Source organism: Podarcis muralis, chromosome 9 (assembly GCF_964188315.1).
Source record: "Podarcis muralis chromosome 9, rPodMur119.hap1.1, whole genome shotgun sequence".
NCBI lineage: Eukaryota > Metazoa > Chordata > Lepidosauria > Squamata > Lacertidae > Podarcis > Podarcis muralis.
Window position 1 is genome coordinate 50,058,607 of NC_135663.1, and position 26,819 is coordinate 50,085,425.

General features: G+C 39.5%; 1 protein-coding gene and 3 long non-coding RNA genes across 25 annotated transcripts in view; 1 reads left to right on the forward strand and 3 right to left on the reverse strand.

Annotated features, from left to right (window-relative positions):
* TENM3 (teneurin transmembrane protein 3) overlaps window positions 1-26,819 on the forward strand; it is a 1,264,183-nt gene that overhangs the window by 947,298 nt on the left and 290,066 nt on the right. For 16 of the 21 annotated variants that reach the window (XM_077934193.1, XM_077934194.1, XM_077934191.1 and 13 more), the window contains 2 exons: window positions 6,794-7,096; window positions 20,091-20,369. In XM_077934193.1, the coding sequence (XP_077790319.1) occupies window positions 6,865-7,096; window positions 20,091-20,369 (511 nt within the window). In that variant the 5' untranslated portion in view covers window positions 6,794-6,864. The remainder of the gene's footprint in view (window positions 1-6,793; window positions 7,097-20,090; window positions 20,370-26,819) is intronic. The other 5 variants (XM_077934202.1, XM_077934207.1, XM_077934208.1 and 2 more) reach the window with 1 other exon arrangement.
* Window positions 608-2,284, reverse strand: LOC144328889 (uncharacterized). Its single transcript, XR_013394249.1, has 2 exons — window positions 2,073-2,284; window positions 608-930 (listed from the first exon to the last, which is right to left on the reverse strand). It is a non-coding gene; the product is annotated as an uncharacterized LOC144328889 (long non-coding RNA).
* LOC144328890 (uncharacterized) lies at window positions 4,343-12,979 on the reverse strand. The gene is made up of 3 exons (XR_013394250.1): window positions 12,762-12,979; window positions 8,392-8,619; window positions 4,343-5,096 (listed from the first exon to the last, which is right to left on the reverse strand). It is a non-coding gene; the product is annotated as an uncharacterized LOC144328890 (long non-coding RNA).
* The window catches only part of LOC144328888 (uncharacterized), a 63,894-nt gene continuing 53,407 nt past the window's right edge, over window positions 16,333-26,819 (reverse strand). For both annotated transcript variants that reach the window (XR_013394246.1, XR_013394247.1), the window contains one exon: window positions 16,333-16,627. This is a non-coding gene — a long non-coding RNA (uncharacterized LOC144328888). The remainder of the gene's footprint in view (window positions 16,628-26,819) is intronic.

Here is a 26,819-nt window from a genome sequence, read left to right on the forward strand (position 1 = left end):
CATGAGCAGAACAGCCTGAAATAAGCAAGTTGCCTTGTGATGTGTTTACATTACATTCACTTTTTAATAGGGAGTTTGATTAAAAGGATTATCCGGTGTTGAGATCACCTGCCCTCTCAGTTTTGGAAAAGTGATCTTATACAGTTGTTTTTTGTTTTAAATTATTGCTCCGACCAACCAATATTTTGTTGTTTATGTGTTTATTTTGATTTTAATCTCTCTTTTTGTTTTTTGTTTAAAAGATAACTAGAGAACACCTGAAGTTTAAGCACTAGCAATGTAATACGTTCATAGCTGTGGCCAGGGGGGGGGGGGGAAATCATTCAAAACCCTAAAATGTATTTTATATAATTGAGTTTTTATTTCTGTTATTTGACAGTGGTACCTCCGGTTATGAACGGGATCTGTTCCGCAGGCCCGGCCGCATCCTGAAAACTTTGTAACTGGAGGTGCCCTTCTGTGCACGTGTGCAGTGCAATTGAGCGCTTCTGCGCATGCGTGCACGTCGAAACAGGGTTGCCAGTTTCACAACCCGAGGATTATGTTACCCGAAGGTAACGTAGCCTGAGTGTTAGATAGTGGGTAGACATAGCAGACGACACAGCGATTTCTCCAAAGCAGCTCTTTATTTGTAAGCTGGAACAGAACTGAACAGCAAACAGCTCAGCCGGCCTGCTTTTATAGGCAGCCGGCTATCAACATTGTAGCAACAACAACCCAGGGTTTCCCGCCTAAAGTAACTGACGTGGACCTGAGTGAAAACTATATACATGATACTCCTGGTGGCCAGGGTGAGAACTTCAATACATAACACCGAGGGTCCACTGTATATCATATTGTTGTTTTATTGCTATGGCTGATGGCTGACACAAATAAAGATTCATTCATTCATTCATGACTTCTGTTCCTTCTTTTTCTTCGTAGTTTTCCCTATCAAAATGTAAAAGGAAAATGGATGGTTTATCTATGTAGCATTAATCCTTGTCATTAGACAAACTGAAATCATGAACGGGGGTGCTGAGAGATATTTAAGGAATTAAGGCTTTTGTAAACCTAGGACGGAGTGAAAAGTTCTAGAAACAAGATGTTTTTGGAAGACAAGAGAGATATCAAACTGATCTCAGCCACTGTTAGTGAACAGAAGATATGAAGGAGATAATAGCATCCTATATAAGTGCTTGGAAAGAGGTGCTGGTTTGGTGCTCTTACAAGTCAGCAACATCATATATTAAAGGATATGCTAATTGCTTATTCTTCGTTACAAAAGATTTTAGATCCCACCTGCCAGTTATCCATTCTGCTCCAATTTCCCTTGTGAAACCTACTCCAGTTTGTGAACTATTACTATAATCACTGTTGATTTTATCCATATGATGCATGGTTATTAACATCAATTTTGAATTTGTAATTGTGATTTACTGTAGATTTTACTTTTCTCTGTGTGTGTGGTTGTGTTTTTTTAAGGCAGAATGTCCATACAGTATTGTTAGCTATTGCCTTTCAAATTTAGCTGTTTTTTTTTAAAATAAAAAAGAATCTAAACCAAATGTTTTCTCTTAGAACTACACAACCTACAGAGGACATACAAAGCATATGAAGGATGATGAGGGCATTATATGCATTAGCTGGAACTGGCATCATGTTGCCAAACCATAATAATCCTTAAGGGAACTTGGTGGGTGAAACTACTGTTCTGAAGTGAATGCTGTAATTTTCCATAGAAGTTTAAAAGGCCTGCAGGCATGCTAAAAACTTAGCTGGATATTGCAGTTAACACTCTGTAACATGACCCCAAAGCCTAATCTACATAGCAACAATTCAAATACATGTTATAATAATATATGTTTGCAGCTCTGTGGAACCAATATAGTACAGTATTGTTATTTTCCCCTCTTTGACAGCCAACCATTAAATCCCCTATTTTCATCTCCTTTTCTTACCTCTAATATACTTTAATTATAGGCAAACTCTATATCAGTAAATAGAGCTGTAGAAAAAAAATAGACTGAGGTTTCTAAAGAGATCTGAAACTTTGTATTTAACCATTAATATAGTTACTGGAGTTACCTTACCTTTTAAAGCTTGGTTGTGCTTGGGGTTAGGAGCAGAGCAATCAGACTTCTTCCTAATTTAGTATAATGAAAGTTTTAAGTATCTTTCAATATTTTGGGTGGTGAAAGTCCAGTGGTTGAATACTTGCATATTCCTATATATTTACATATTCTTACTATGGAGCAGGTCCATAGCTGGTCAATGTCTAGGTCGGAGGACCGATGGGAACCACACGTACACCACCTTGCGTTCCATGATGGAAGAAACGTGTGACATAAAAGTATAAAGAAAATAAACATCATTTTTGTTAACTTTTAAAAAACAACAACACATTTTCAGTTATTGACCCATTTTGGCCCATTACTATTTTATTATGCATTGTAAATTGAATATGCATGGAATTTTAATCTCTGAAATGACTCCACATGTGCAGTCTCATCTTGTTCTGTCACTGTGATTGCAGTTCCAGATATATGTGCAGAAGCCTACTCCTAAGCATGTATAGTTCCCAGCTAGATATAGAAGTTCACACAGTTGATAAAAAGATAGGTATGTGTGTCTTTGTGTGTGTGTTAAAAAAAGAATTTAAAAAAAGCTGAAGAAACATCCTCTGACATAGTATTCATGTGTATTAAATGGTCCCCTCAGGTCATGACTATAGAGGAATCATTTAATCTTCAGAAATATTATTCTGAATTAAGCATTTCATAGAGCATCATTCACCTGGCTATTTTAATCACTGCTATTTTTCTATAAAAAGAGGTGCTGGAACTTTCCACAAACACTTCCCTTGTTCTCTCATACTGGCAATGGCGCCCACCAGAGAGGTGCCGGAACTGAGTTCCTATCAAGAGCTATCAATAATACCTACCAATAATATTTCCTAGATGGCTTACAATATAAAAAGAAACATCATACATTGTTTCAAAATACAGTTAAAACTACAAAGATAAATGAAAATAACTACCAAACAATTTATGTTGTGCTGTTATTTCATTAATTGTGTAGAACCTGTTTAGTAATCTTTACACTTCTTTGCATGTGAGAGCAATAGATAGGAAAAATCTGTAATGAAGTATTTTAATGTCATGTTTTTAAAAAATGATTTAAATTGTTGAAATTGTTACTTATGCAATTTTGTTGGGGGGTTTCACTTATCTTATGAAGATAGCCAAAGCATTTTGGTAACTCCCATTAGAACATGCTCCTTATGATAGAGATAAGAAAGAAAATGAAAACATACTAAAGTTTGACCAAAGTTTGTTGGCACTTAAATTCACTTACCTTTCAGGTACTTTTTGGCATAAAAAATGATCATAAAGTTATAACCTCAGTTCTAAAAGTTGCATGTTATTTGTCATTGGTTTGCTCTGTAGAGAAGCTACTTTGATTTCTTGATCGGAGAAAAAGGGCCTTCAATTTGAAGAAGTTCATAGTATGACAAGGTGAAAATGTCATGCAATAATGAGACAGCATTGTGGTATTGAAAGTATTTTTTTAAAGCCAACAGTTTCAAGAAACTCCACACTAAAACACCAGAAGCACATTTTATTTTTCTTGACCTCCTTTGCTGATTGACAATCTCTAAGTTTCAACATTAAATACCCTTCTAAATTTAGCAGAAATTCATGCTTTGTAGTTCAACTCCTCTTTTGCAGCTTTCTAGAGGAGTGTTTGTACTGTAGTACACTGCAGAAAGCTTTTTACTATCAGACTGCCTGCCTTTCTAAATATATATTGAATGTTTGTCTTTCCATATGGAAAAGCACTTGGTTGGTTTTCTTTTTCAGGGGCAAATTTTCTACAGAGTAATTCTGTGAATTATTAATTTACATACAGGTATACAGTGGTACCTCGGGTTAACAACTCAATTCATTCTGGAGGTCCATTCTTAACCTGAAACTGTTCTTAACCTGAGGTACCACTAATGGGACCTCCCACAGCCGCCGCGCCGCCGGAGCACGATTTCTGTTCTTATCCTGAAGTAAAGTTCTTAACCCGAGGTACTATTTCTAGGTTAGCAGAGTTTGTAACCTGAAGCGCCTGTAACCCGAGGTACCACTGTACATGATTTAGGGACGCGGGTGGCGCTTTGGTCTAAACTACTGAGCCTAGGGCTTGCCGATCAGAAGGTCGGCGGTTTGAATTCTCGTGATGGGGTGAGCTCCCATTGTTCAGTGCCAGCTCCTGCCCACCTAGCAGTTCGAAAGCACGCCAAAGTGCAAGTAGATAAATGGGTACTGCTCTGGCAGGAAGGTAAATGGCATTTCTGTGCACTGCTCTGGTTCAACAGAAGTGACTTAGTCATGCTGGCCACATGACCCGGAAGCTGCGGACAAACGGCGGCTCCCTCGGCCTATAGAGCGAGATGAGTGCACAACCCCAGAGTCGTCTGTGACTGGGCCTAACGGTCAGGGGTACCTTTACCTTTACACATGATTTGCTTTTGTCCTTCTGTCTGTCACACACTTGCCTCCCCCCCCCCAAAAAAAAATTAGACATGTTAAGCAATGCTAGGAACATAATCAGCTTCTAATTTAAACCATATGAAACAGGATGGGTGGGGGCTCCAGGCACCTTCTTCCTTGTTTGGAAGAAAAATTCCCAAATACCACCCACTACTCTCATCATCCCCTACGTTGTTTTGTAGGGGAAAGGAAGATATCTGAGAAGGGAAAACGTGTAATGGTTTGAAATGATTCTATTGATTGTAGCCTCAACATATCTCCCTTTCAAAATACTTTCTTCTTCCTTTAAAAGGATTTTAAAAGGATTTTTAAAGGTATGGTTGCATACCTTCAGTTTCCTACTGCAAGATCAAAATATGGGTAGCACTGGAAAAATGGATGGCAAGGGAAAAGAGCCTAGAATGGATACATTTAGAAGCAGCAGTGAGCTTTGATGAGGAAAGAAGCTTATTGGAAATGGAGCTAGGTGAGCTGGGATGCTGAAATAATAATGGATGGAAGGAGCAGGAATACAAACCTTGTTTCTCAGAGAAGGATGGCCACTTTCAACAATTAAATTCAGGACAAACATGGACACTGATGGCGAAAATATGGGAATAATATAGAAGTTGTATTAAAGATACTGGTGTTGGCAGGCTTTTCAACCCCTGGTATCAGTGCAATTCCTTCTGGAGCAGTGCACATTTTCGATAAAAAGAAATATCATACATGTTCTATCAGAGTAGTACACTGATAAGCACTGGAAATACTTTTGTATTAATACATAGGAGTTGACATTCGGGCAAGAGGTCTATACCTTCCAACATGAAGAGAAAATGCTGCTTCTTACTAGTTTTGAAATGTAACAAAATTATTTTTGTGTAACAAAATTCTTAGAAGGGTGATTTCAGTATTCACAATATGTATTTCATATATAAAACTTGAGATTCATACAGGAAAGCATTTCAGACCTCTAGAATAGTTTTGATAAGACAAGATGATGAAAGACCTGTTCCTCTTAGAATTCTGAATCACAATATGATTGCAAATTAAATAAATGCTCCAAATCAGATTAAGGGAGATGACTGATTAATTTGTTTGAAACAAAATGCTCTGAAGGCAATAAGTGAGCAGAAAGAAAGGAATTTTAGATTTCTTTTGTTGGACAGGAAAGAAGCACAGCTTGATATTGCGTAGTGATGAATTCTGTATTTCAGTGTAATATTCTTTTGCATAGGAACTGGCACATTCCATTGCTCAAGCTTTATATTTTAATTAAGTGGCATATTTCAAATATCTAATACTGAAAGGAGCACTGAGGAAAAAGATATCATTAGGTTCTGCCTCCTGAAGACAAAAGGTGGGTGGGAGAAATGGCATGTTACTACAAGAAATAGCAGCCCTGTTCATGAGCTACCATCAGGTATTTAAGTTCTCAGAGGGTTTTTTATGCCTCAAGGCAAAATAGTGGCACAGTCATTTGTGCAAAACCCATTTCATAAATTTTAAAATCTACAATAATTTATTATTGTGTCATAGAAATTGCTTTCTACCTGTTGAGTGAAAATTCACATAATTGCTTTCTCTGTTATATTCATATATGTTTCTGTGCATAGGTGCCACCTCCTAGGATCCAGGGCACTTTCAGCCCCCTCATTGTTTTTTGGGTGAGATACCCCTATCAAATGTTGTGCAGTGGGTGCACACCTTGCTCAAGGCTTTCAAACACAATCTTCCCTGCATGAGGAAGTTTACAAAGGGCTGTTTGAAAGTGCTCTGCTTGCTTTCAAAGTTGCAACAAATCACTGTGATGCCAGGTGATTGATAGGTGGGCATTGCCACCCACCTGTCAACTTTGGCCTGCAAGGGGTGGTGAAGATAAAGTTCTGGTGTTCTGGCCAGAAAACATTTCCCACCCCTGATGTATTCGCTTGTTGGCATTAAGAGAGCATACCAGCAATTTGTGGTAGATTATACCCAGATAATACAAACCTATGTGTGTTTACTTGGAAACAAGTTGTACTTATTCAGTGGGAATAACTCCCTAGTTTAGGATTGTGGGTTTCATGCTGTAATTTTCTTTATTGGCCAAGATCTCTCAGCTAAGATATCAGTCATCCTGTTAAATAATTACCTTTTGTTGGTCTCTCTCAAACACAGTTCAGTTACAGCTAAAAGTCAGCTTTATGTCGTTTGATTAGTAGTTTTGCTCCTGTTACTTACATACCTGATTATGCATGTATAGTATTATACAAATATATAAATTATATATTATCTGTTTAATCCTTTTACAGGTGGACTTAAATTGAATGTAGATCAGAATTTCAAGTAATCTGGCCTGATGTGCATACAGAAGGAATGAAGCATGGATGTGAAAGAACGCAGACCTTATTGCTCCCTGACAAAGGGCAGAAGAGACAAGGAACGGCGTTACACAAATTCTTCAACAGAAAACGATGAGTGCAGAGTTCCTACACAGAAGTCCTACAGCTCAAGTGAAACTTTGAAAGCTTTTGATCATGATTCCTCCAGATTGCTGTATGGAAACCGGGTAAAAGACTTGGTCCACCGGGAATCAGATGAGTATAGCAGACAAGGTAGGCATACTATTCTTAAGCAGTTAACAGATACATTTGTATACCAGTATGCAGAATTCATACTTTAGGTGATCCCTTAATGTCAGTCTTATAAATGGTTCAGGAATGTTTGAAATTTCTCTCATAATACTATTGCATTTGCTTTACACTCCTTTAACAAATGGCAGGGGATTTAGACATGATCATTACTTTAAAAAATACTCTGATTTAATCTCTAAGGTTTGCTGAGAATGTCCTCTTTCCTATGTATATTCCAAATCAAATACAACAAAGGCATTTGTTGGAACATTTGTGAGATTCTTATTTTGTGGGTTAGAAATACTAATGCAATGTACTCAGTCCCTGAAAGCAACAAGCAGCACGGGCTTCAGCCTTGGTTCCTTGCCAGCCCACACAGCTGGTAGGACAACTGCAGAACTATTTTGACTTGCCATATTGTTGTGGAGCTGTTCCAAGGAAACAAAGTTCCTGTCTTTTCCAGTTCATTTTTAACACTGCCACTTGTGAGATTTACTGTAAGCACCTTTACAGGAACATATGTATATAGGCATGAGCAAATGGGACTCGTCAACCTGTGAGGGTAGCCCATCTAGGAGAAGGAAAACTCTAATCCTAAACCTCTGCTACCTTGTGGGATATCTTTGGGAGAAGGAAAGGCTAAGGAGTAAGTCCTGCGCTATCCAGAGTGGAGTCCCTAAGACGGTTGGATGGTCCCTTGTAAGCCTCCTTCTGGCAACTCCTGCATCCAAGCTGGTGCCAAATATATTGCTCTGTTTTCCTTTGGAGCACATCAGCAAGGCCAAGGGGGTGTCTTCTTGTCTGGGCAGCCCAGAGCCTCCATACACACTGCCCAGGCTTCCTCCCCAGGGAGGTCACTTTGGTGCTGTTAGTGCAGCAGTTTGACTTTACCCCTAGAAGTACCTTCCATTGTCTCTTGAGACAGGTGGGTCCCAACAGCAGGAACATTGACAGGCTGTGGAAAAAAAGCACCTTGCGACTGCTTCATTATTACAGAAGTACTTTCCCCAGAAGATTTACCGAAATATGAACTTCAACGTCTTTGGTTCAGGTTCTGTCATAAATCAGTATGGATAAACCAGGGCTAGGGAACCTGTGGCAATACAGATGTAATTTGCTGACATACAACAGTTGAAATACTGAGTGGTTTTGGTCTTATAAAGCAATGCATAACTAGACTGTTGGAAGACGGCTTCAACAGAATTGTCATTCTTCAGGATATTCCTGGCCTTTAGATAAATGATTTTAGACTATAATTAGGATTGATGTGGCATTACCTGAGGGTACTTTCAGATGCTTCCATTGTAGCCTGGCTCTATCTGCAATACTGCAGTTCTGTTCACTTCAGGAGGCATATAAGCATGGCAAGTTCTAGTAAATTACCACCATTCCCTTGGATGGTGTTCAGCTAATCCACGTTATTTTCTGGTCAGCCAGAGGCAACTTGATCAGGACAGAGCAGAATGTCAGAAACGCTTTTGAAAAAGGACTTGCACCACTTCTCTCTATAATAAGGATAAGAATTAAATTTGTATAATTAAGCTTTCCTCTTCAAAGGATATACAGTCATACCTCAGGTTACAGACGCTTCAGGTTGTGTTTTCTCGGGTTACGGACCCGCCGAAACCCGGAAATACCAGAACGGGTTACTTCCGGGTTTTGGCGGTCACACATGCACAGAAACTCCGAATCGCAACCCGCTCATGCACAGATGTGCCGCTGCGGGTTGTGAATGCTGCAGGTTGTGAACGTGCATCCTGCACGGATCACGTTCGCAACCTGAGCGTCCACTGTAAATATTGGAATTGCCTTGAATTATTTTACTGAATTATTGATTCATTAATTTTAAACTAATATAAGAATATAAGGGCTCCTAGATTAGGCCAGTGGACCACCTAGACCAGCATCCTCTTCTCACAATGGCCAACCAGATGCTTGTGGGAAACTAGCAAGCTGGATTCAAGCACAATAACACTCTCCCATCATTTCATTTCCAGCAATTAGTATTCAGAAGCAATTATAAATAGTTGCATTTTATTTTTAAAGAAAATTTGTGAGCTACTGTTGTATATTAATTATCAAGGTGGCATACAGTTGAAAGTACAAAACAATACATTAACTGGACAAATTAAAAAATATATTTGCTGGCATCACGAAGAAATCAGAATGGGCTTCCAGGCAAGCCTTTTCTGGGCAGGGCATTCAAAATTAGAGACACCACGGCTGAAAATATGCTTTCTCTAACCACCAACCTGAAATGTTGGTGCGACTTGGTGAGGGTTTCCAAGAGTATAGAGTTTGGTCATGTTCATGTGGTGAAAGGGAATCTTTCAGACAGCTGGTGTAGTTTATTTATATGTTGTTTTTCCACGATTACCAATGTCTAAAGCATCTCAAAATAAGCATTACAGTAATCAAAATGCAGAACGATATTTGAAAACAAATAATTACAAATATCAAATAGATCAAAATACAACAAAGTAAACAGTTGGATAAACATACGCATAAGTTCAATGGGTAGCATTCGGCTACATTTGACTCAAAGTAGACGCGCAGAAATTAATGGGCCTAACTTAGTCATGTTCATTCATTTTAATGCATCTAATCTGAGTCACACTTAATATGTAACAAGTATTATATGAAAATCAGAATTAAGAGTAAAATATAAATAGCTAACTTTTGTTATTTGTAGTTGCTAGTGCTGTTTTTGCTGCTTTTTCAGTGGCCACAGAAGCCACAGCAGCCAGATTTTAAATAATTTTGTTATCTTCTCACCAGCTCATCTCCAAAAGGGAAAAGCTGGGGAGGTGCAATGATGTTACCCTCCTCCCTGCCCAAGGTATTCTAGTTTGGTGCTAAACCATGGAGAGCTCTATAGGTAACTGTGCAGCATTTTGAATTTTAACTGGAAATCATCATTGCTTTATAACAACTGGTGATAGATGCTCTCTGTAGTTGGTCACAGTAAACCAGATGCTGCATTTGTTGGGAACTGACCTTTCTGATAAATCTTCAAAGGCACCCTCCTATACAACACATTGCAGTGGTACAGTGTAGAGATAATTAGGGCATGGACAGCAGACCATACTATCTGTGTCCGGGAGAGGCTGCAGGAGGCACACCGATCTTTGCATAACTGGTGAAAGGTACAGCTTACCATGCATGCCACTTGGGCAACCAGTGACAACACTGGATCTCTCAGCAGATGCCAACAATGTGCAACCCTATCTAGGATTGTTCTTTATTCAAATAACCACCTACTAACTATCCTTTTATCTAGATTGAGCTTCAGTTTATTGACACTATACAATCCTTTACTCATCCCAAAATTAAAGGAAATTAAAAAGAATATTTCTATGCAGCGTGGATTGCTGTTTTGAGCAAGTTCAGAAAAACCATGTATCTATAGATCTTCTATTGCTTTTCTTAATCAGACCCGTATGTGCATTTGTCATGCTGGATTATAATGTGTGCTTAAAGAATTAATAGGGGTATTAGTGTAATATGGTAGAGAGTAGTACTTATTTTTTCTTACTGTACCATGTTCTTCACAAAAGTGTATAATTCCTTTAGCTACCAGTCAGCCAGTATACATGGGGTTTTGGCAGCTGAACTTGGAGTGAAATGGCAGTTCGTGGAGTATTATCTATAGTGGCATATGGGTCTATCCAGTTTATTTGTTGGTCTTTTAAAAGCACTTGGTCTGGCCTATTGGCTTCTTTTAATGCTTGCTGTTTTAGCAGCTGTGATTACTACTGGTAGCTTTGAGAAAGTTCAGATTACCCTTGGCATGCTTAGATAATGACAGGGTCAAGGAGCATATTTTAATAAACATAAAAGTATAAATCATTCTAGCATTTGAAGATTAACCTCTTTACACTGGGTCTTCTTCACATAGAGATTGCATTTGGTATATTGCAAAGAAACAAAGTACGCTGATATGGCAATAAGTAAATGTAATAATTTTTACATTAATATACAATCAGTTGGAGCTGTTGCATTTAGGTCCTGCTTTTGGGCTTCCTGCTGGTTGGTCACCAGAAGAAATAGGCCTTTGGTCTGAGCCAGCAAGGCTCTTCTTCTATTCTAATTAAATACTTCTCTACATCACACAATGTAGTATGATTTATTTTTATTTTTTTTAAACTATCCAAGGTGCCACAGTACCTTGTCTGCCGGTCTAATAAAAGCTGAAGTAGGCAACTTGATGAACTTCTGTTTGTATAGTTTCTGATTCTGGGTGGAAATTTGGCACTATGAAATCATTACTTAAAGCTCCTTTTTGTAGTGTATACGAGCTTGTTTATTTTTTTACAAAAAGTTTTAAAGATAGATGTGATGATGATAAAGAAATGTAAATTACTTTCTACTATCTAAGTGTGTAAATACAATGTTCTGCTATCAAGGATAAATTATGCAAATTGATTTGCATTAATGCAATTTTATTTTGCATATTTATGATAATTCCAATATTTGAATTTTCAAAGAATTTACATTGAGGTTACAGGACAGCTAACTGCAAACCTAGTGCCATGTATTTGAAAACAAGCCCATCATCTGCTTCCATTGCTGTATTTTACCTACCCTGTTCCAAATCATAATTTTTTTAAAAAAAAATCACTGAACTATAAGACTGTCTTTTTAAGGGCTGCAAAAATCAAAAACATTAATCAGAACTTCAGTGTTTAATTAATGTGAATCCAAAGTTTATTACTTTTTAAATATTAGCTACTCAACATGAATCATCGGGAGAGCTATATGATTAATCTTATTCAGTTGCTATAAATGTCAACTGCAGCATGAAAAGATTTAAATTACCATGGTTTTCTTTCTTTTAAACTTTAAATGCCTGTATTTAAACACACCACTTAAACAAATCTGTCTTATCATTCTTACATACCAAATGTATATGTCCCACCTTCTTTTAAAGATTTATAGGCTGATCTCAACCACTACTTGAAAGCAAGCCCTTTTGAATTCCTACTTCCTTTGTAAGAACACTTAGGCTTACAGGCGTAAAGGCTTTTTGACTGTAAGGCTGGAGATTTGGCAAGAAACAGAAAAAAGAATAAAGTGGAAAATAAAATTGTCTTCCGTTGGTTTAATTCAAAACCACAAAATGCCAGCCAGAGCAGAAGGGCCTTACTTTATGAAGATACTCAAATGCTGTGATGAGCAACTCTTCTGAGGAAGTTTCATAACTGTGGGACAGTCAGCAGCAATCTCTATATGTTGATGAAACTTTCAAGAAAGCAACCTTTGTGAATTTTAGTTACAGTTATGAGGGTATGCCATGTGTCACTTTTTTTTTTTTTGCTGGAAAGACCATGGAACACCAAAGCAATTCCCGAAATTCATCATCCTCCGCCCCCAACTGAAGCCAAACTTTTGTTCTAGTTTTGTGCCATTTGGTGCTGCAAACCCTGCCTTTTGTGCCAACCTCGCAAAATTTACATCGGGTAAATTCTCTACCAAATGCAGTTTCTGCAACAGTCTTAAAAGGCTTTAATCTACCTTTGAGGTAAAGAAAGGCATTAATAAAAGTAACTAGGTCTTAAAGCTTTCCCACCAGATAGATTGTGAATGTGTTCATATCACCACTGCAACCTGATTTGCCAAGCATTATGACCAAGGGAACTGGACTTACTGTGACAGGTGTCTTCAAAAGCCCCAGGTTACAATGCCTGCCAGTCATCCTTGCCTTAGTCTTGTCAGGATACATTTTCAGTTGTCTTTTTCATAGCCATTCCTTGATGCCCTCAGATACTATGTAAAATAATAGAGACTCCATAATGTGCAGTGGTGTGTTTGATTCAGTTTATTGAAGGCTCACTACTACCCTTTGCAATCCTAACATTAACGTGTATAAACAGACCCAAGCAGGTTTATGTGATCTGAATTAAAGTCATAAGGAAAACATGAACATGACTGAGGTGAATTGGTGCTTTCTTTTAAACTAAAAAGTATGGGCTTTTTAGAACTGTGTAGCTAGTAGGATAACTCTGGTAACAACCAACTGACTGCTGTCACCTTCAGCCTGCATACCAACAAATTTCTTATTCCTGCTGTAAAGAGTTTACAAAATGGGGGGGAAAGATAAAAGTGGGTTAGACTGCTTTTCATCTTCAAAGCATTTTGGAAACATAATCTAATTAATCCTCAGTACACCCCTGTGAGTTAGGCACATAAGTATTTGAAAAAGAAACAGAGTTTGAGGTTTTGTTTTTAAGGGCAATTTTCTAGGAGGCTTACATTGCTAAAGCAACTTCTGCAGTTATATTTTCCATATCTATATATCGTACTTCCTTCGGCTAGTGTTAGCACATGATAATCCTAGTTATCTGGCATCTAAGGCAGCATTTTTGCTGTTGCAGAAGATAGGAGAGGGCTTCCAGCTCTTTGGTACATGTTATGCTACTGCTGTATGAGGCAGCTCATGCTATAGTACAGAGGCAAGACTGAACAAAACAAGAGAAAGAATCTGATCAGATGCCGCCAAGGAACCAAAGGTAATGAGACAGAAGCAGAAAGGAGGTAGCAACACAACGACCCTTAACAGGTTGGAGAACTGGGCCAAAGCTGACAAAATAAAGTTAAAACGTTAGCAGGGTTAAATTCAACAGTAAAAATTACGCTGAGAAAAAATGAAAAAGGGAAAAGATGGAGTACCGGTAATTAGAATATGCAACAGTAAAGGTAAAGGGACCCCTGATCATTAGGTCCAGTCGCGGACGATTCTGGGGTTGCGGCGCTCATCTCGTTTTATTGGCCGAGGGAGCCCGTGTACAGCTTCCAGGTCATGTGGCCAGCATGACTAAGCCGCTTCTGGCGAACCAGAGCAGCGCACGGAAACGCCGTTTGCCTTTTTCTACTTGCACTTTGATGTGCTTTCGAACTGCTAGGTTGGCAGGAGCTGGGGCAGAGCAATAGGAGCTCACCCCATCGCAGGGATTTGAACTGCCGACCTTCTGATCAGCAAGCCCTAGGCTCTATGGTTTCACCCACAGCGCCACCCGCATTCCTTGCAACAGTAAGGGGTAATGAAAAGGAACCATGGAAGGGAGTAAGGGAAGCTGATGTCAGCAGAAGTGGGTTGAGTGGGAAAGGACAAGTACAAGTACAAGGCCATAGGCGCCGACCCCATGGGGCCTGAGGGGGCCCGAGCCCCCTCAAAAATTTTATTGGGGGGGCTCCGCCCCCCCAATAATTAAAAAAATTATCGCGCGCCTTGGCTCCCGCGGCCGGCGAGGGGAGCCCGGGCCGCGCGCGGCTGCTGCTGCCGCCTCTCCTGGGGGCGCCGCCTCCCCGGGCGGGAACGCTGCGGTTGCGCGAGGGAGGAGGGCGGCCCCCGGGGGCTGGGAGAGCCGGGCTGCCGTGGCTGAGAGGGCTGCTCTGCCGGGCGCCGCTGACATAATTTAAGCAAATTATCGCGCGCCTTGGCTCCCGCGGCCGGCGAGGGGAGCCCGGGCCGCGCGCGGCTGCTGCTGCTGCCGCCGCCGTTTGTGGTCATGGCGGAGCTGCCGCCTAGGGAGGAGGGGAGAGGGGGCAGGCGGTGAAGGGGGCTTGGCTGCGCTCTCTCTCTCTCTCTCTCTCTCTCTCTCTCTGGCTCTCTCATAGGCGCCGACTCCATGGGGCTAGGCGCAGCACGCTCTCCCCTATTCGCTCACGAGGAGGCGGCGCCACTTTATTTGCATATTCATGAGCTTATTTATTATTCATGAGCTTTCCCGGGCCCCCCCAATATTTTTTATAAGTCCGCGTCCCTGTACAAGGCTCATGGATAGGAAAGGGAAGGAGCACTGTGGAAATGTTTAACATTGCAATACTGTGGTGCCTAAGGCTACCATAATTGTAGAAGGAAATTTGTTGGAAATAAATCATTTCATTGGGTTTAAAATGACTGATCATGCAGAAAAATCCAAGCTTTGCCCCATTCAGTTGTAATGTATGGAAAACAGGATTGTAACAATAGCTGATACAAGGAAGATCTATAGAAACAGTGGGTTCTAGGAGAGAATTTATTGTATATTGCTCTGATGGCTGGCTGACAGAACAGTATTTTAGTTTTATGAGTAATCTACATAAATTAGAGAAGCCTAACACACCGCAAACAGAGGATTCCAGGGGACTTGGTGCCTCCCATTCACACACACACACACACACACACACACACACACCAGTCAGGGATATTCACTCTCAATTAGAGAGGGGTTTTTTTTAGAGCTGTGGAGACAGCATTTTCAAGGCTAAGCATACATGAGACAAAATGTGAGTTACTATTTTGCAACTAACACCTTGTTCAGCAATTGGCAGACTTCCCTAACTCATTTTCTTTATTTCTAAAATGGGAGCTTTTCATATAGTATGAAGATACCAGAGAGTCTTAATCAGCTAATGTTTGTAAAGTGCTATGAGCTTATTGGGTTGATGGTGTTATCATTGTAAGTGCTAAGCATTATTATCAACATGATTACATCCGAAGGTGATAGTGGATTGGTGCCAATGGTCTTGGCTTCATCTTTCCTATTTTTAATTTCACTCTTTTGCCAACATATTTAGATTCAGAGTTTTGCATGTTTCATTCCTTTCATAGTAATCATGTAAGGCCAGATGACTATTCGTGTAATGATTAACATTGGTCTGCCCACATTCATGTCGCAAGCTTTTTTCTTAGTAGTTTTCTTTTTAGGAAGTGTCAGAAACTAAAGGCAGAGTCTCATGACTATGATTCAAGGTGACTTTTCTTTAAGGTGTATATAAGAAAAATAGGTGAATCCATACTTATTTATGCCAGCATATCAGCATTTATAATAACTTCAGTGTGTTCTAGAGCAGCCAAAGTATGAACAAAAGAGATGGCAGCTCTGCCCATTCTGCATACGAAGGCCGCCTCAAAGGCCACCTCAGTCTCCCTATAATTCCTTTCCAGGACCATGGCTTTATAAGTTGCCATGAGACGTCAGCTGAAATTGAATTTAAGACACTCTTCTTTTAGTGATAAAAACTCATTTGGATAGCCAATTCAAAACATCCTGGTAGATATCAAAATAAGGGAAATACACTCACCTCACATCTCAGGAAGATTAAAATAGGGCTAATCTCATGACTTCATACTTGCCACAGCATACATTTATTATTACTATTATTATATTCATATACTGCCCTTCATCTGACGATCATAGGGCAGTTCACAACATTAACATATAGACCTGGTTGGCATCCATCTGTCTCAGGAGACAACAGAGGAGTGTGCCTTGGGGGTGAAGTCAAACATTTGGAGAGTTACAGTGCCTGCTGTGGCTGTATAGACTGATATGGCAAAGACATGTTTTGTTACATCTGGGGCAGATGAAGATATCCAGTTGTGCTGTTGCATTCTCCCAGTGGTCATTCCTCATCTGGTCACTGCTGTGAATACACAACCTGTCTGTCTCCGGCCACTGTGGTTGTCTGCAAGGGATTCCCACATGGTGGAGTTGATGTTGCCAGCCTTCATGTCTCATTTGCAGGCATCTTTGAGAATACACAATACATAATAGAATAAAAACAAAAACCAATAACTGCCCTCCCACAAACACATTTAAAAGGACATAGAATGTTAATCAGCTAAAGTCCTGGTTATAGAGAAACTTTTTTGCCTGGTGTCTAAAGATATGTAATGAAGGCGCCGGGCGAGCCTCCCTGGAGCAAACATTCCACAAATGGGGACCACTGCAGAAAAGGCCCATTCTCATGTTGCCACCTTCTGTACCTCTCATGGAGACACACAAAGAAAGGCCTTAAGTGATTGATGAAGGGTTGTCCATATGAATTGTTCATGGGAAGAACATAGTGTTATTTTGCAAATGGGGAGGAGAAAATGGGTTCAGCACCAAAACCCATTTTAGCACCAACATGGTGGTGCTAAAATTAAAGCCTGTTGACATTAATCTTTATCAAAGTGTGACCAGTCCTGAATCTAGAGTTTGGTTGGTCCTTTGGCTATGAACTTTTAGCAGGTTCTTCTATAGCTGGACTTCCTGATTTGACACCTATGGGGTATCACAGCATCCTCAGAACTCTTTCACTTGTTAAGGGTCCCAGCTACTCCTCTTTTTTTGAAATGAGTTTTGATTATTCTTTTGCCAATTGGGGTTTGGTTAGGGGGGTTACTTATTTCTTTTTTACAAAATGTGTTGTGTTTGGGGGTGTATATTGTTGTTTTGGCTGTTTTGAGTGGGGGTTCTGAGCATTGTTGGCTTTTCTTCTGTCAAATAGGTATTGTTTTGCTGCTCACAACAGTTCCTTTGATTTCTAAAATGGTGGAGTACCCCTGCCCTGTAGCTATTACAGACAGAAACCCCCCTGGTGGTAATATATACCCACAGTGGCCAGCAGTGGCGTCAACTTGTGGGGGAGGTTGTGGGGGCTGATGTGCATGTGATACTGCATCAGGACATCGGAGGAGCCAGGGAACGGAGCTGAACCTGGCAGCAGTGTGGCTTCTCCTGCTGCCGGTGCTGACCAAAGGTTATTCTCCCTTCCTTCCCCTCCATGGCAGGAGGAGAAAGAGCCAGCCACTGAAACTATGCCCAGCTCGGCTCTGTGTTTGGCCCTGACATTATTATTTTTTAACATGGGACGGGAGCATTGAAATCTACATGTTCCAGCAAGAGTAGACCACAGTGATTTTCTCACATTAAGGTATATCTTCAGGGTTTACTTCCTAAGACTACAATTTCTCCGTTCTTAGTTTAAGCTGTGATACTGAGTTAAGGCTGTGCAATAAATCTGGAAGCTCTTTGCACTTCACTCTCCTAGGTATATTCAAATGTAAACATTCTTGGTTCTAAACTTAAGAGTATTGGACAATGGCTACATTGTGCTCATGATGTGTACCTATCAGTGATTGTGTAGAGAATGTCAACCTTTACCCAAACTTTGATAGGGGACATAGTGTGATTCTTATTTAAACAGTTGCTTGTTTACTGATTCATCCTTCCTAATAGCCTTCACACAATTACTCACCAGTATGGCTATTTACTGCTGTGACAGTTGCCTTTCCTTGCTCAATGCATTTTTGTTCTGTTATTTATTCACATCTCAATGATAAGTACTATTTGATTTGTAGCTAATTGCAGCAACTGTTTTTCATTATTTATGAGTGTCGTAGTCAGAATCCATTTACAATTCTGACTGGGATAAAACTGATTGCCACAACTGATATGACCACAGCAATAAGGAATTAACTGGCACACTTGAAAGCTGTCAAGGTCTGGGGCATTAACTCCTTTTGCATTTCATGAACCATTCATTCTGCTGTTGTTTGTTCCTCTTCAGAATATTTTCCTTCTTCTTCTGCATTTTTTAAAATTTACATTCACATTTAAGAGCCTCATAACAACTAGGAAAAACACTAGAAAGCTAGCCAGAAAATAGCTTTTGAAAAAGTTGTTGTTTATGGTCAACTTTTCTGTTTAAAACAAAATCACCAGCTTCCAAAAATGGAAATAAATGATATGCAATAATAATAAAGCAACAATAAAAGCAGACAAACCCCCAAATCAAAAGCATGAACAGCAAATTGTCGTACTAAGATCAAACATTAAAAGCATGTTAGAATAACAGGCCTTCAGTAGACACTTGAAAAGTAAGAAAAGAGTCTTGGTAGATCTCTGTGAATCGTGTATCCCACAATCTTAATACTACCACTGAAAAAGCCATGTCTTGGGTACCCTACAACCATATAATATCTTTACTATTGCAAGACTACTTTATGTCAGAGCTTGTAAAAATATCCACAAACCAACTAAATGAGAGCTTGTTATAAAACTTTGGGAAGTCTTTTAACAAGTTATGTAAAAAGAAAAATTAAAATATCAGATGTAGATTATTTACTTTTCTAAGTTATATAAACAATTTTGATAGAATACACATTTGGGTGCATGTTTGTTAAAATATAGTATAACTGTAATTTTAAAGGGAGCTACACATAGCCTACAATTTTAGCAGTGTGATGATGTTGCTCCTAGGATTCATAATATAGAACATCCGGAAAAAAATAGCTGGAATGAGCATGCCAGTAGTCTGTATATCACAAATACATGTGAGGATTTGAGGTAATAAAAGTAAGCTTAAAATATAGCTTTTACTAAACCAATAACTTTTAAGTGCCACATTTTAAATGCTCTTAAATGTCTCAAGTTGATTAAACCTTATTTATTTACATAACTATTAATAGTCAGTTTTGTGTCTATTCTGTTCCTCCAAAACAGAATACAGTGATCCCTATTCTCTGAAAACCAGATCGAATTTGTAAAATATGTCTTATTTGACAAAGCCACCAAACCAAACATTGAAAGTATAGAAACATCTGTGTAATAATTATGTTGCTAGATTCTTGCATGATCTTTTTCAGGAAAGGCAATGCACTTATTTGCTTTCAGGCATTCAGCTAAAGCAGGAAGAGTTAATAAAGATCAACTAACTAAGCCCTTATTCTAATTTAATGAATGTTTTATTCTTAAGGGAAACATACTTTTCTTATAATGACAGGTGACATCTGAATGGAAAAATACCCTGTTGTTTAGGGCTTTATCTAGGACAGAAAGAGATAATCCTGACACATACTTGTTATTGCTTTTGCACTTTCATAAAGTAAAAAGGGCTGTCAGTTAGAGCTAATCCTATATGCTGAACCAGCTCTTCTTCATTTACAGGCCATTCTATATTTCTTTTCTACCTTAGAGAACTCCTGATGTGCTTAAGTAGTTGACAAAGAATAGCTAAGACCAGAGAATGTAAGGGTCACTGCAGATTGCTAAAGATCAAAGGATATAGTTGACTATAGCTCATGTAGCGCTTAACAAAAGACCTTGGGATATACCTGGGGAAAAATGTGTAGTTAGTGTGTTTATTTTAAGGATTCTGTTTTTTTTAACAAACAAAAAAAACAAAAAGATTCTCATGTTTTGTTATCTTTTTCTTTCCTAATTAGGACAGAATTTTACCCTAAGGCAGTTAGGAGTATGTGAACCAGCAACTCGAAGAGGACTGGCATTTTGTGCTGAAATGGGGCTCCCCCACAGAGGTTACTCTATCAGTGCAGGGTCAGATGCTGATACTGAAAATGAAGGAGTGATGTCTCCAGAGCATGCCATGAGACTTTGGGGCAGGGGGGTCAAATCAGGCCGCAGTTCCTGTCTCTCAAGCCGTTCCAACTCAGCCCTCACTTTAACTGATACTGAGCATGAAAACAAGTCTGACAGTGAGAATGGTAAGTCTTTCTGTGTGTAATATGAAAAACTATTTGATAATTTGTATTTATGTATTCTTTAAGCATGAGCATACTTTCTGAGCCTGCCAACCTAGCAGTTCGAAAGCACCCCCGAGTGCAAGTAGATAAATAGGAACCGCTTACAAGCGGGAAGGTAAACGGCGTTTCCGTGTGCTGCGCTGGCTCGCCAGATGCAGCTTTGTCACGCTGGCCACGTGACCCGGAAGTGTCTCTGGACAGCGCTGGCCCCCGGCCTCTAGAGTGAGATGGGCGCACAACCCTAGAGTCTGTCAAGACTGGCCCGTACGGGCAGGGGTACCTTTACCTTTACCTTTTTATACTTTCTGAACAACTTTTATAACAGTTTTCTAGGAAAAGCCAGTGTCCAGTATTGATGACTGGATGCAATATTTTAAATATATATAATTTGTACAATATTTTATCAACCATTTGGAAAAAAATCTGAGAATGAATGAGTACACAAAATAGCTTATTAAGAAAGTTTGAGTACTAAAGAACAAATTTGATTGTGCTTTAAAAATCAGTTTGATACAAGCAGTTCAAATTGTGATAAAATGGAAAGAATGTCCTTTGGAGACTAGATTGTTGTGTAGTTAAAAGCTGACAAACATCTAAACAGAACTTCTTAGGAAATTGGAAATGGTCTTTCTATATAATTTCCCCGCAATATACTGTCCAAAGGCCCCATGCAGCCTCTGAGGTATTATGCATACTTTTGTTTCAGTCAAGCAATTCTTCAGTAGTAGCAAACATGCTTTGTACAATACTAGGCCAGATAGCCCAATGGTCTGACAACATACGACAGCTTCAGAAGATATATGTGTTGATAGGGTTTTGCTCAAGGGAACTTGAACACTAGTTTTGGCAATTTATAGGTACTTGATCCTTGGGTGAAACAAGCTTTAATCCACATGTATGCATCATAAGAAACAAAATAACACTTTCACTAATATAAATTCATGTTTAGACATATTCTCTGACAGCAGCATGGGCAGGCGAAAATGAAGCAACTGTAGCTTTTATTAGCAAAGAGATTAAGTAGTGGGAAAAGCTTAACCTCCTACATTTCTCTTTTCAGTCTTCTTATTAAAGACAAATGACCACGGCCAGTAACAAAAATTGGAAATTCTAATCCCAAACCACCTAATTCAGTGAAACTAACAGTATCACTGATCAAGAATGTAGCCACTGAAAGAGGCTAAGATCAGCTAAAATTGAGGACATGGACTGTTCAGAATAAATGTGCAGCCTGCTCATATCCTGGAATGTAATTATTGTGACACAAGTGGAATATTTCACTACACAACTAATGTAGCAGTCTTTCATGAAACAAGAATGACAGAGATTAAGTAACCAAGTTTGTGGCTGTTTTTGATTTTGATTAGAGATTGGATATGGGCACTTGTGCTAGGGCAAGAAAATGACATTTCCCCCCGATCTTGGTAGTCCCTTATGCAGGCCCTACTGCCTACCTTAAATGAAGCTTAAAATAAGAGGATAAAGCTCTTAGGGTCAGGAGTAAGGGGCCAATTAAAAGGAAGCTAGCCTTATTTTACTTTTTCCAATATTGTACTTTCTGAATCTACAGAAAGATTTTAGAAAGGCCTGCTTAATTTGTTTTCCATTTAAAGTTCCACGTGTGTAATAGAATCTTCCACAGTTGTGGTGATTGTATGTATAATAAGATTGTGTGCAACAAATATGTGGTTTCAAAATCATATTGTTACCAAGGTTGCACGCCACCCACAATCTCTGCCAATTGGTAGCAAGATTAATCTAAGGGGTTCCAGGCCTGGGGTCGTGTTTCGGTTGGGAATCAAGACGCAGTGGAGAGTGTCATCTTTAAGAAATATGGTTTATTAATACATACTTACAACCTGGGTGCAGATGGAAGGAGTGCCTAGCTTACAGCATTCGCATCTCAAGAGGAGCTTGTTCTTCACAGCAGCTCAGCACTGCATTCAGAGGCTTTCTAAACACCATCTCTGTGCCTCTGCCCCAGCTTGTTTCCAGCCATTCCTAATGTTGTCTGCCCTTCCACCCTCTCCATGGAGTTCTCCCCACTTCTTGCTTCCCCTTTCCATAAGCTCCTTGCCAAGCAATCCCCACCCTTTTGCATGCTCGCTCCCCTTCTAACTTTGGCATCCACTGTTGGCACAGACCCAAGGATTTCCCTGTTATGGGCCATCAACACCTTTTCTCATACTTAACAACAACTATCCCAATGAGGCCCTGGCCTGGTAAGAGAGCTTAGCTTGTATTTTTCCACAGGCCTCTTCCCTTCAACATTCCAAAAATCAGCTAAATTCTGTTCCTTTTAAAAATGTCTAACATTCACTAACTCTGGCAGGTGGGATTGCAAGAGTTTCCCCCACCACACACACCTTTTTGCTCCCATTTATTTATTTATTTATTTGTTTTAAATTGTCCACTGCGTAAAGCTGAATGTGCACAAGTTAAATGTGTTTGTTGTAGGTCTGCTTTAGTACATATTCCCTGAGATAGCATGCATCACCTTACTTGATGTATTATTGCAAACATTGACCACCGAGCTTGCATATCTGTGATTTTTTTAATAGATGTTTACATAAATAGTAGAACAGATCTCTACTAATTTTATTGAATTGAAGTTTGGAATTTCGTTTTTATCTTAATGCATAGCAAATCATGAATAAATTAAGGAAACAGTATTTAGCATTAATCAGATCATGCAATAGACTGTCTGATGTTTTGATGCCAATTTCAAAGAAGAGTTTAGATACATAAATCCTTAATTTTGTTTGTTGATCAGGAGGCAAATAGTCCAGCAGAAGAAACTATTAGAGCTGCTTTGAGGCAAATAAAACTTTTCTAGCTCCAGTATCTCATCTGGGTTAAAAACAGTTAGAATATGCAGTTATGAGTAATGCTAAGAGAGATGTAAAGCAGATCGTTATGTATGCTTACCTTATCTGAAATTGCACTGCAATTAATGTTGCAAAGGCTGCCTAAGAGTCAGATCAACAAATTTACATGATAGTCCAGAATCTGATTTGCTGTAGTATGTTCATGTTCACGATAAAATCTAAATATGGCCAAGTTTAAGAGGTGTTTTTGATTTAAATTAGGATTGATAAAAAACCTCCAAATGTCAAGAATACAGGAAATGTGTCACCTTTGTCTTAGGTTGCTCAAAGGTTATTTTCCCACATCTATGTGCAAAAGGTAGTTAAATCTCTTATGAAACACATGGTTATTATACGGGCTGCTGGCTCTTCTTGCATGTGCTGTGCTCCATAAATATTCCTGTTCTTAAGGTAAGTTGCATATGCATTAATAAGAGCACCAGCCCTCTTGTAAAATAACTTTGTTTACAGTGTTACCCATATAAAACTCAAAGTTATTACAGTTTCTGTAAAGACTCCAAGAAAACTGCTACCTAGAAGTTTGTACTTGTAGCCGTAGACCAGCAAGACCATAGGCTCATCCACACTTCCGGTGGCTAGAAAGCACAGATCTGTGTAGTTTAGATCTGAGTCTGAGCAGTTTTGCCTTTGCTCCACCACTTTCCCCCAGAAAATTCACTCTTTAGCATTCTGGAGAAAACCCAATTGATGTTTGCTCCAATTCAGCAGTTTTCCCGGGGGAAAGCAACAGGGCAAACGGAAATGTGAATGAGCACCAATCCTTAAATTTTAGGAATCAGATCATATTTCACATGGCCCCAAGAAAGACATTGCCAACTGAGGAGCTTATTCTTGGCCCTGTGTTCTAACATGACAGCGGTCTTGACATGCATGTAATATAGGACAATGAAACTTGCAGAGAGGAAGCCAGTGCAGTTTGCATCTGAGGTTTTACTTCTGTTTATAGCATTAGGGCATCCTTCTTCTGATGCAGAGAAACCCAGACGGGTGGGGGTGGGGGTGGGGACAGAAATAAAGTGGTTTTCTTTGCTGCCCCCCCCCCCAGGCCTGATCACTTGTAATACTAAATAATGGTATAGTACTATGCAAACAAGCCTCTGTGCCAGGGATTCTGGCTAATTTAGTATGGCAGCATCATAATGAAACTGATCACAGGCTATTTTAAACCCGAATCCCTACTTCTATCAAATGCTAACCCAAACGTATTTTAAGGTGATGCTAAACTTGCGAGAAGTCCTGCCTGCCACAGAAGAGTAACAGAGTGTGGGTGCATGAACATATTTCAGTATAGCACATTGAGGCAGAATGGCAAATTGTTTAGTGTTATGAGCAAACACAGTAAAGTATTTAACCCCAAGCTTGAGTAGGGTACCAGCCCGAGCTGGACAAAATGACAACAGATGCTTCACTTGTGCATCTGTAAACAATACTGCTCACTGGAATAGAGTTTCATTATATCCTATTCATCTTGAACAACTTAAGCTATCATTTCATCTTATGATATAGAAGAGTTCTTATTAACAGAATCTTACCCTAGTCACTGGCCTATTCTGGTCAATATCCTCCTCAAGGAAATTTGCCGCAAGGATTTGCTCCGTTCATGCATATCTTCTTTTCTGTTGGAAACTATGACTTCCTGCTTAATATTACAGTGTCGCGTATTCCACGCGGCGCTTTCAGCGAGACACTAAGAGTTTCAGGTTTTTCCAGTGCAGTCTTTTTTAATGTGAGCTATATACAGGCATTTATAAAAGAAACAGTCCATACAGAGTACTTACAAACGAATACTCTCCACCACAGCACCACCACACTACAGCACAACCACCACACCCACTGTTAAACAGGCTTTCCTTTTAAAACAGGTGATAGCCAATCACACTAATCACACTCCTGCTGAGTCACTCTGACCCAGCAGAGTATTGCATCATCCTGTCGAAGCCTGCAGACTTATCCAGTATCCTGCAAATCCCAACACTCCTCCTTAAGTCAAAGGCTTGAGACCTAATAATTCTCTTAAGTCTCGAAATTTAGGAGCATCCAAACATTTTGTATACAAATCTGCCACATTACATTTTGTGTTACAGTGCTGTACCTTTAACACATTTCTTTCCAAAGCATTTTTCACATTTCCGTATCTTATAGCAATATGTTTACTCTTGCTTTTAAAGTTCTGTTGGTTAGCAAGCTGTTGTGCAGCCATGTTGTCACTTAGCACAGTGATTGGCATTTCAGAAGGTATTCCAAGCTCTTTTGTTAGGCAAGCAAACCATTCTATTTGTGATACACATTCGCTTATGGCTGAGTACTCTGCTTCACAAGTACTTGTGGCAACAAATGTTTGTTTCTGGGATTTCCACTGAACCAGGGCATTTCAAATATATATGGCATAGCCAGTGGTAGACTTTCCATTTTCTCTGTCCCCCCAGCTGGCATCAGCGTATGCATACACTTGCTGATCATATCCTGTATCCAGCACCAGTTTGTAATCTTTTGTGCCTTTCAGATACCTTAGGATTCTTTTAAGTGCTACCCAATCTCTCAGAGCCGGGTCTGCACTTCTTTGGCTTAACATGTGCACTGCCAATGTTATGTCGGGTCTTGTCCAACAACTTAAATATAACAGAGAACCCAACAGAGAATGAAACGCTGTTGCATTCTCACATTTTTGCCCTTCTGGTTCATTTTTGTACTGGGTAGTTATGGGAGTGTCAACCTCATTTGCCCTCTCCATTCCATATGTCTTCAGTAACTTTTCGATTTTTTCCTTCTGACTCAGAGAGTAGACACCCTCTTCATTTCCCTGAACCTCTACTCCTAAGTAATTCTGAATCTCTCCCAAATACTTTAGTTTGTATTTGTTACCTAGGCTGTTTATAAACCAAGACACTTGCTTTTGTGCAGTTGTTATTAGACAGATATCGTCAACATACAAAAGTAAATAACAAACACTTCCTTGCACCATTGCTGAATATAAACAGGAATCAGCCAGGCTTTGTTTGAATCCCATCTTTTTCAAAGTTGTGTCTATGCATTCATGCCATAGACGTGCACTTTGGTGTAAACCGTATAGTGCCCTTTGCAGTTTTAACACCATGCTGTCTTTTTCTAGCTCATAACCTGGTATTTGCTGTAAATATACCTCGGCGTCAATAGGAGCATTTAAATATGCTGAGGCAACATCAAAATGATTAACTTTTGACCCTCTCAGACTTGCCATTGCTAAAACTGATTTTACTGTTTCAGCCTTTGCTGTTGGGGCAAACACTTCATCATAATGTATCATTTTCCTTTGTGTAAAGCCCCTTGCAACCAACCTGGCTTTCCTCTGACAACTACCATCAGCCAGTTTTTTTCACTTTAAAAACCCACTTACAGCTTATGGGCTTTTTACCTTCAGGCAATTCTGTAGGTACAAAGACATTGTTGTTTAGCAGAGAGTTATACTCTGCCTGCATTGCCTTTAACCACGCCTCTTTCTCTAGAGTAGGTAACTCTTGCACTTCTTCAAAGTTTTCTGGCTCAG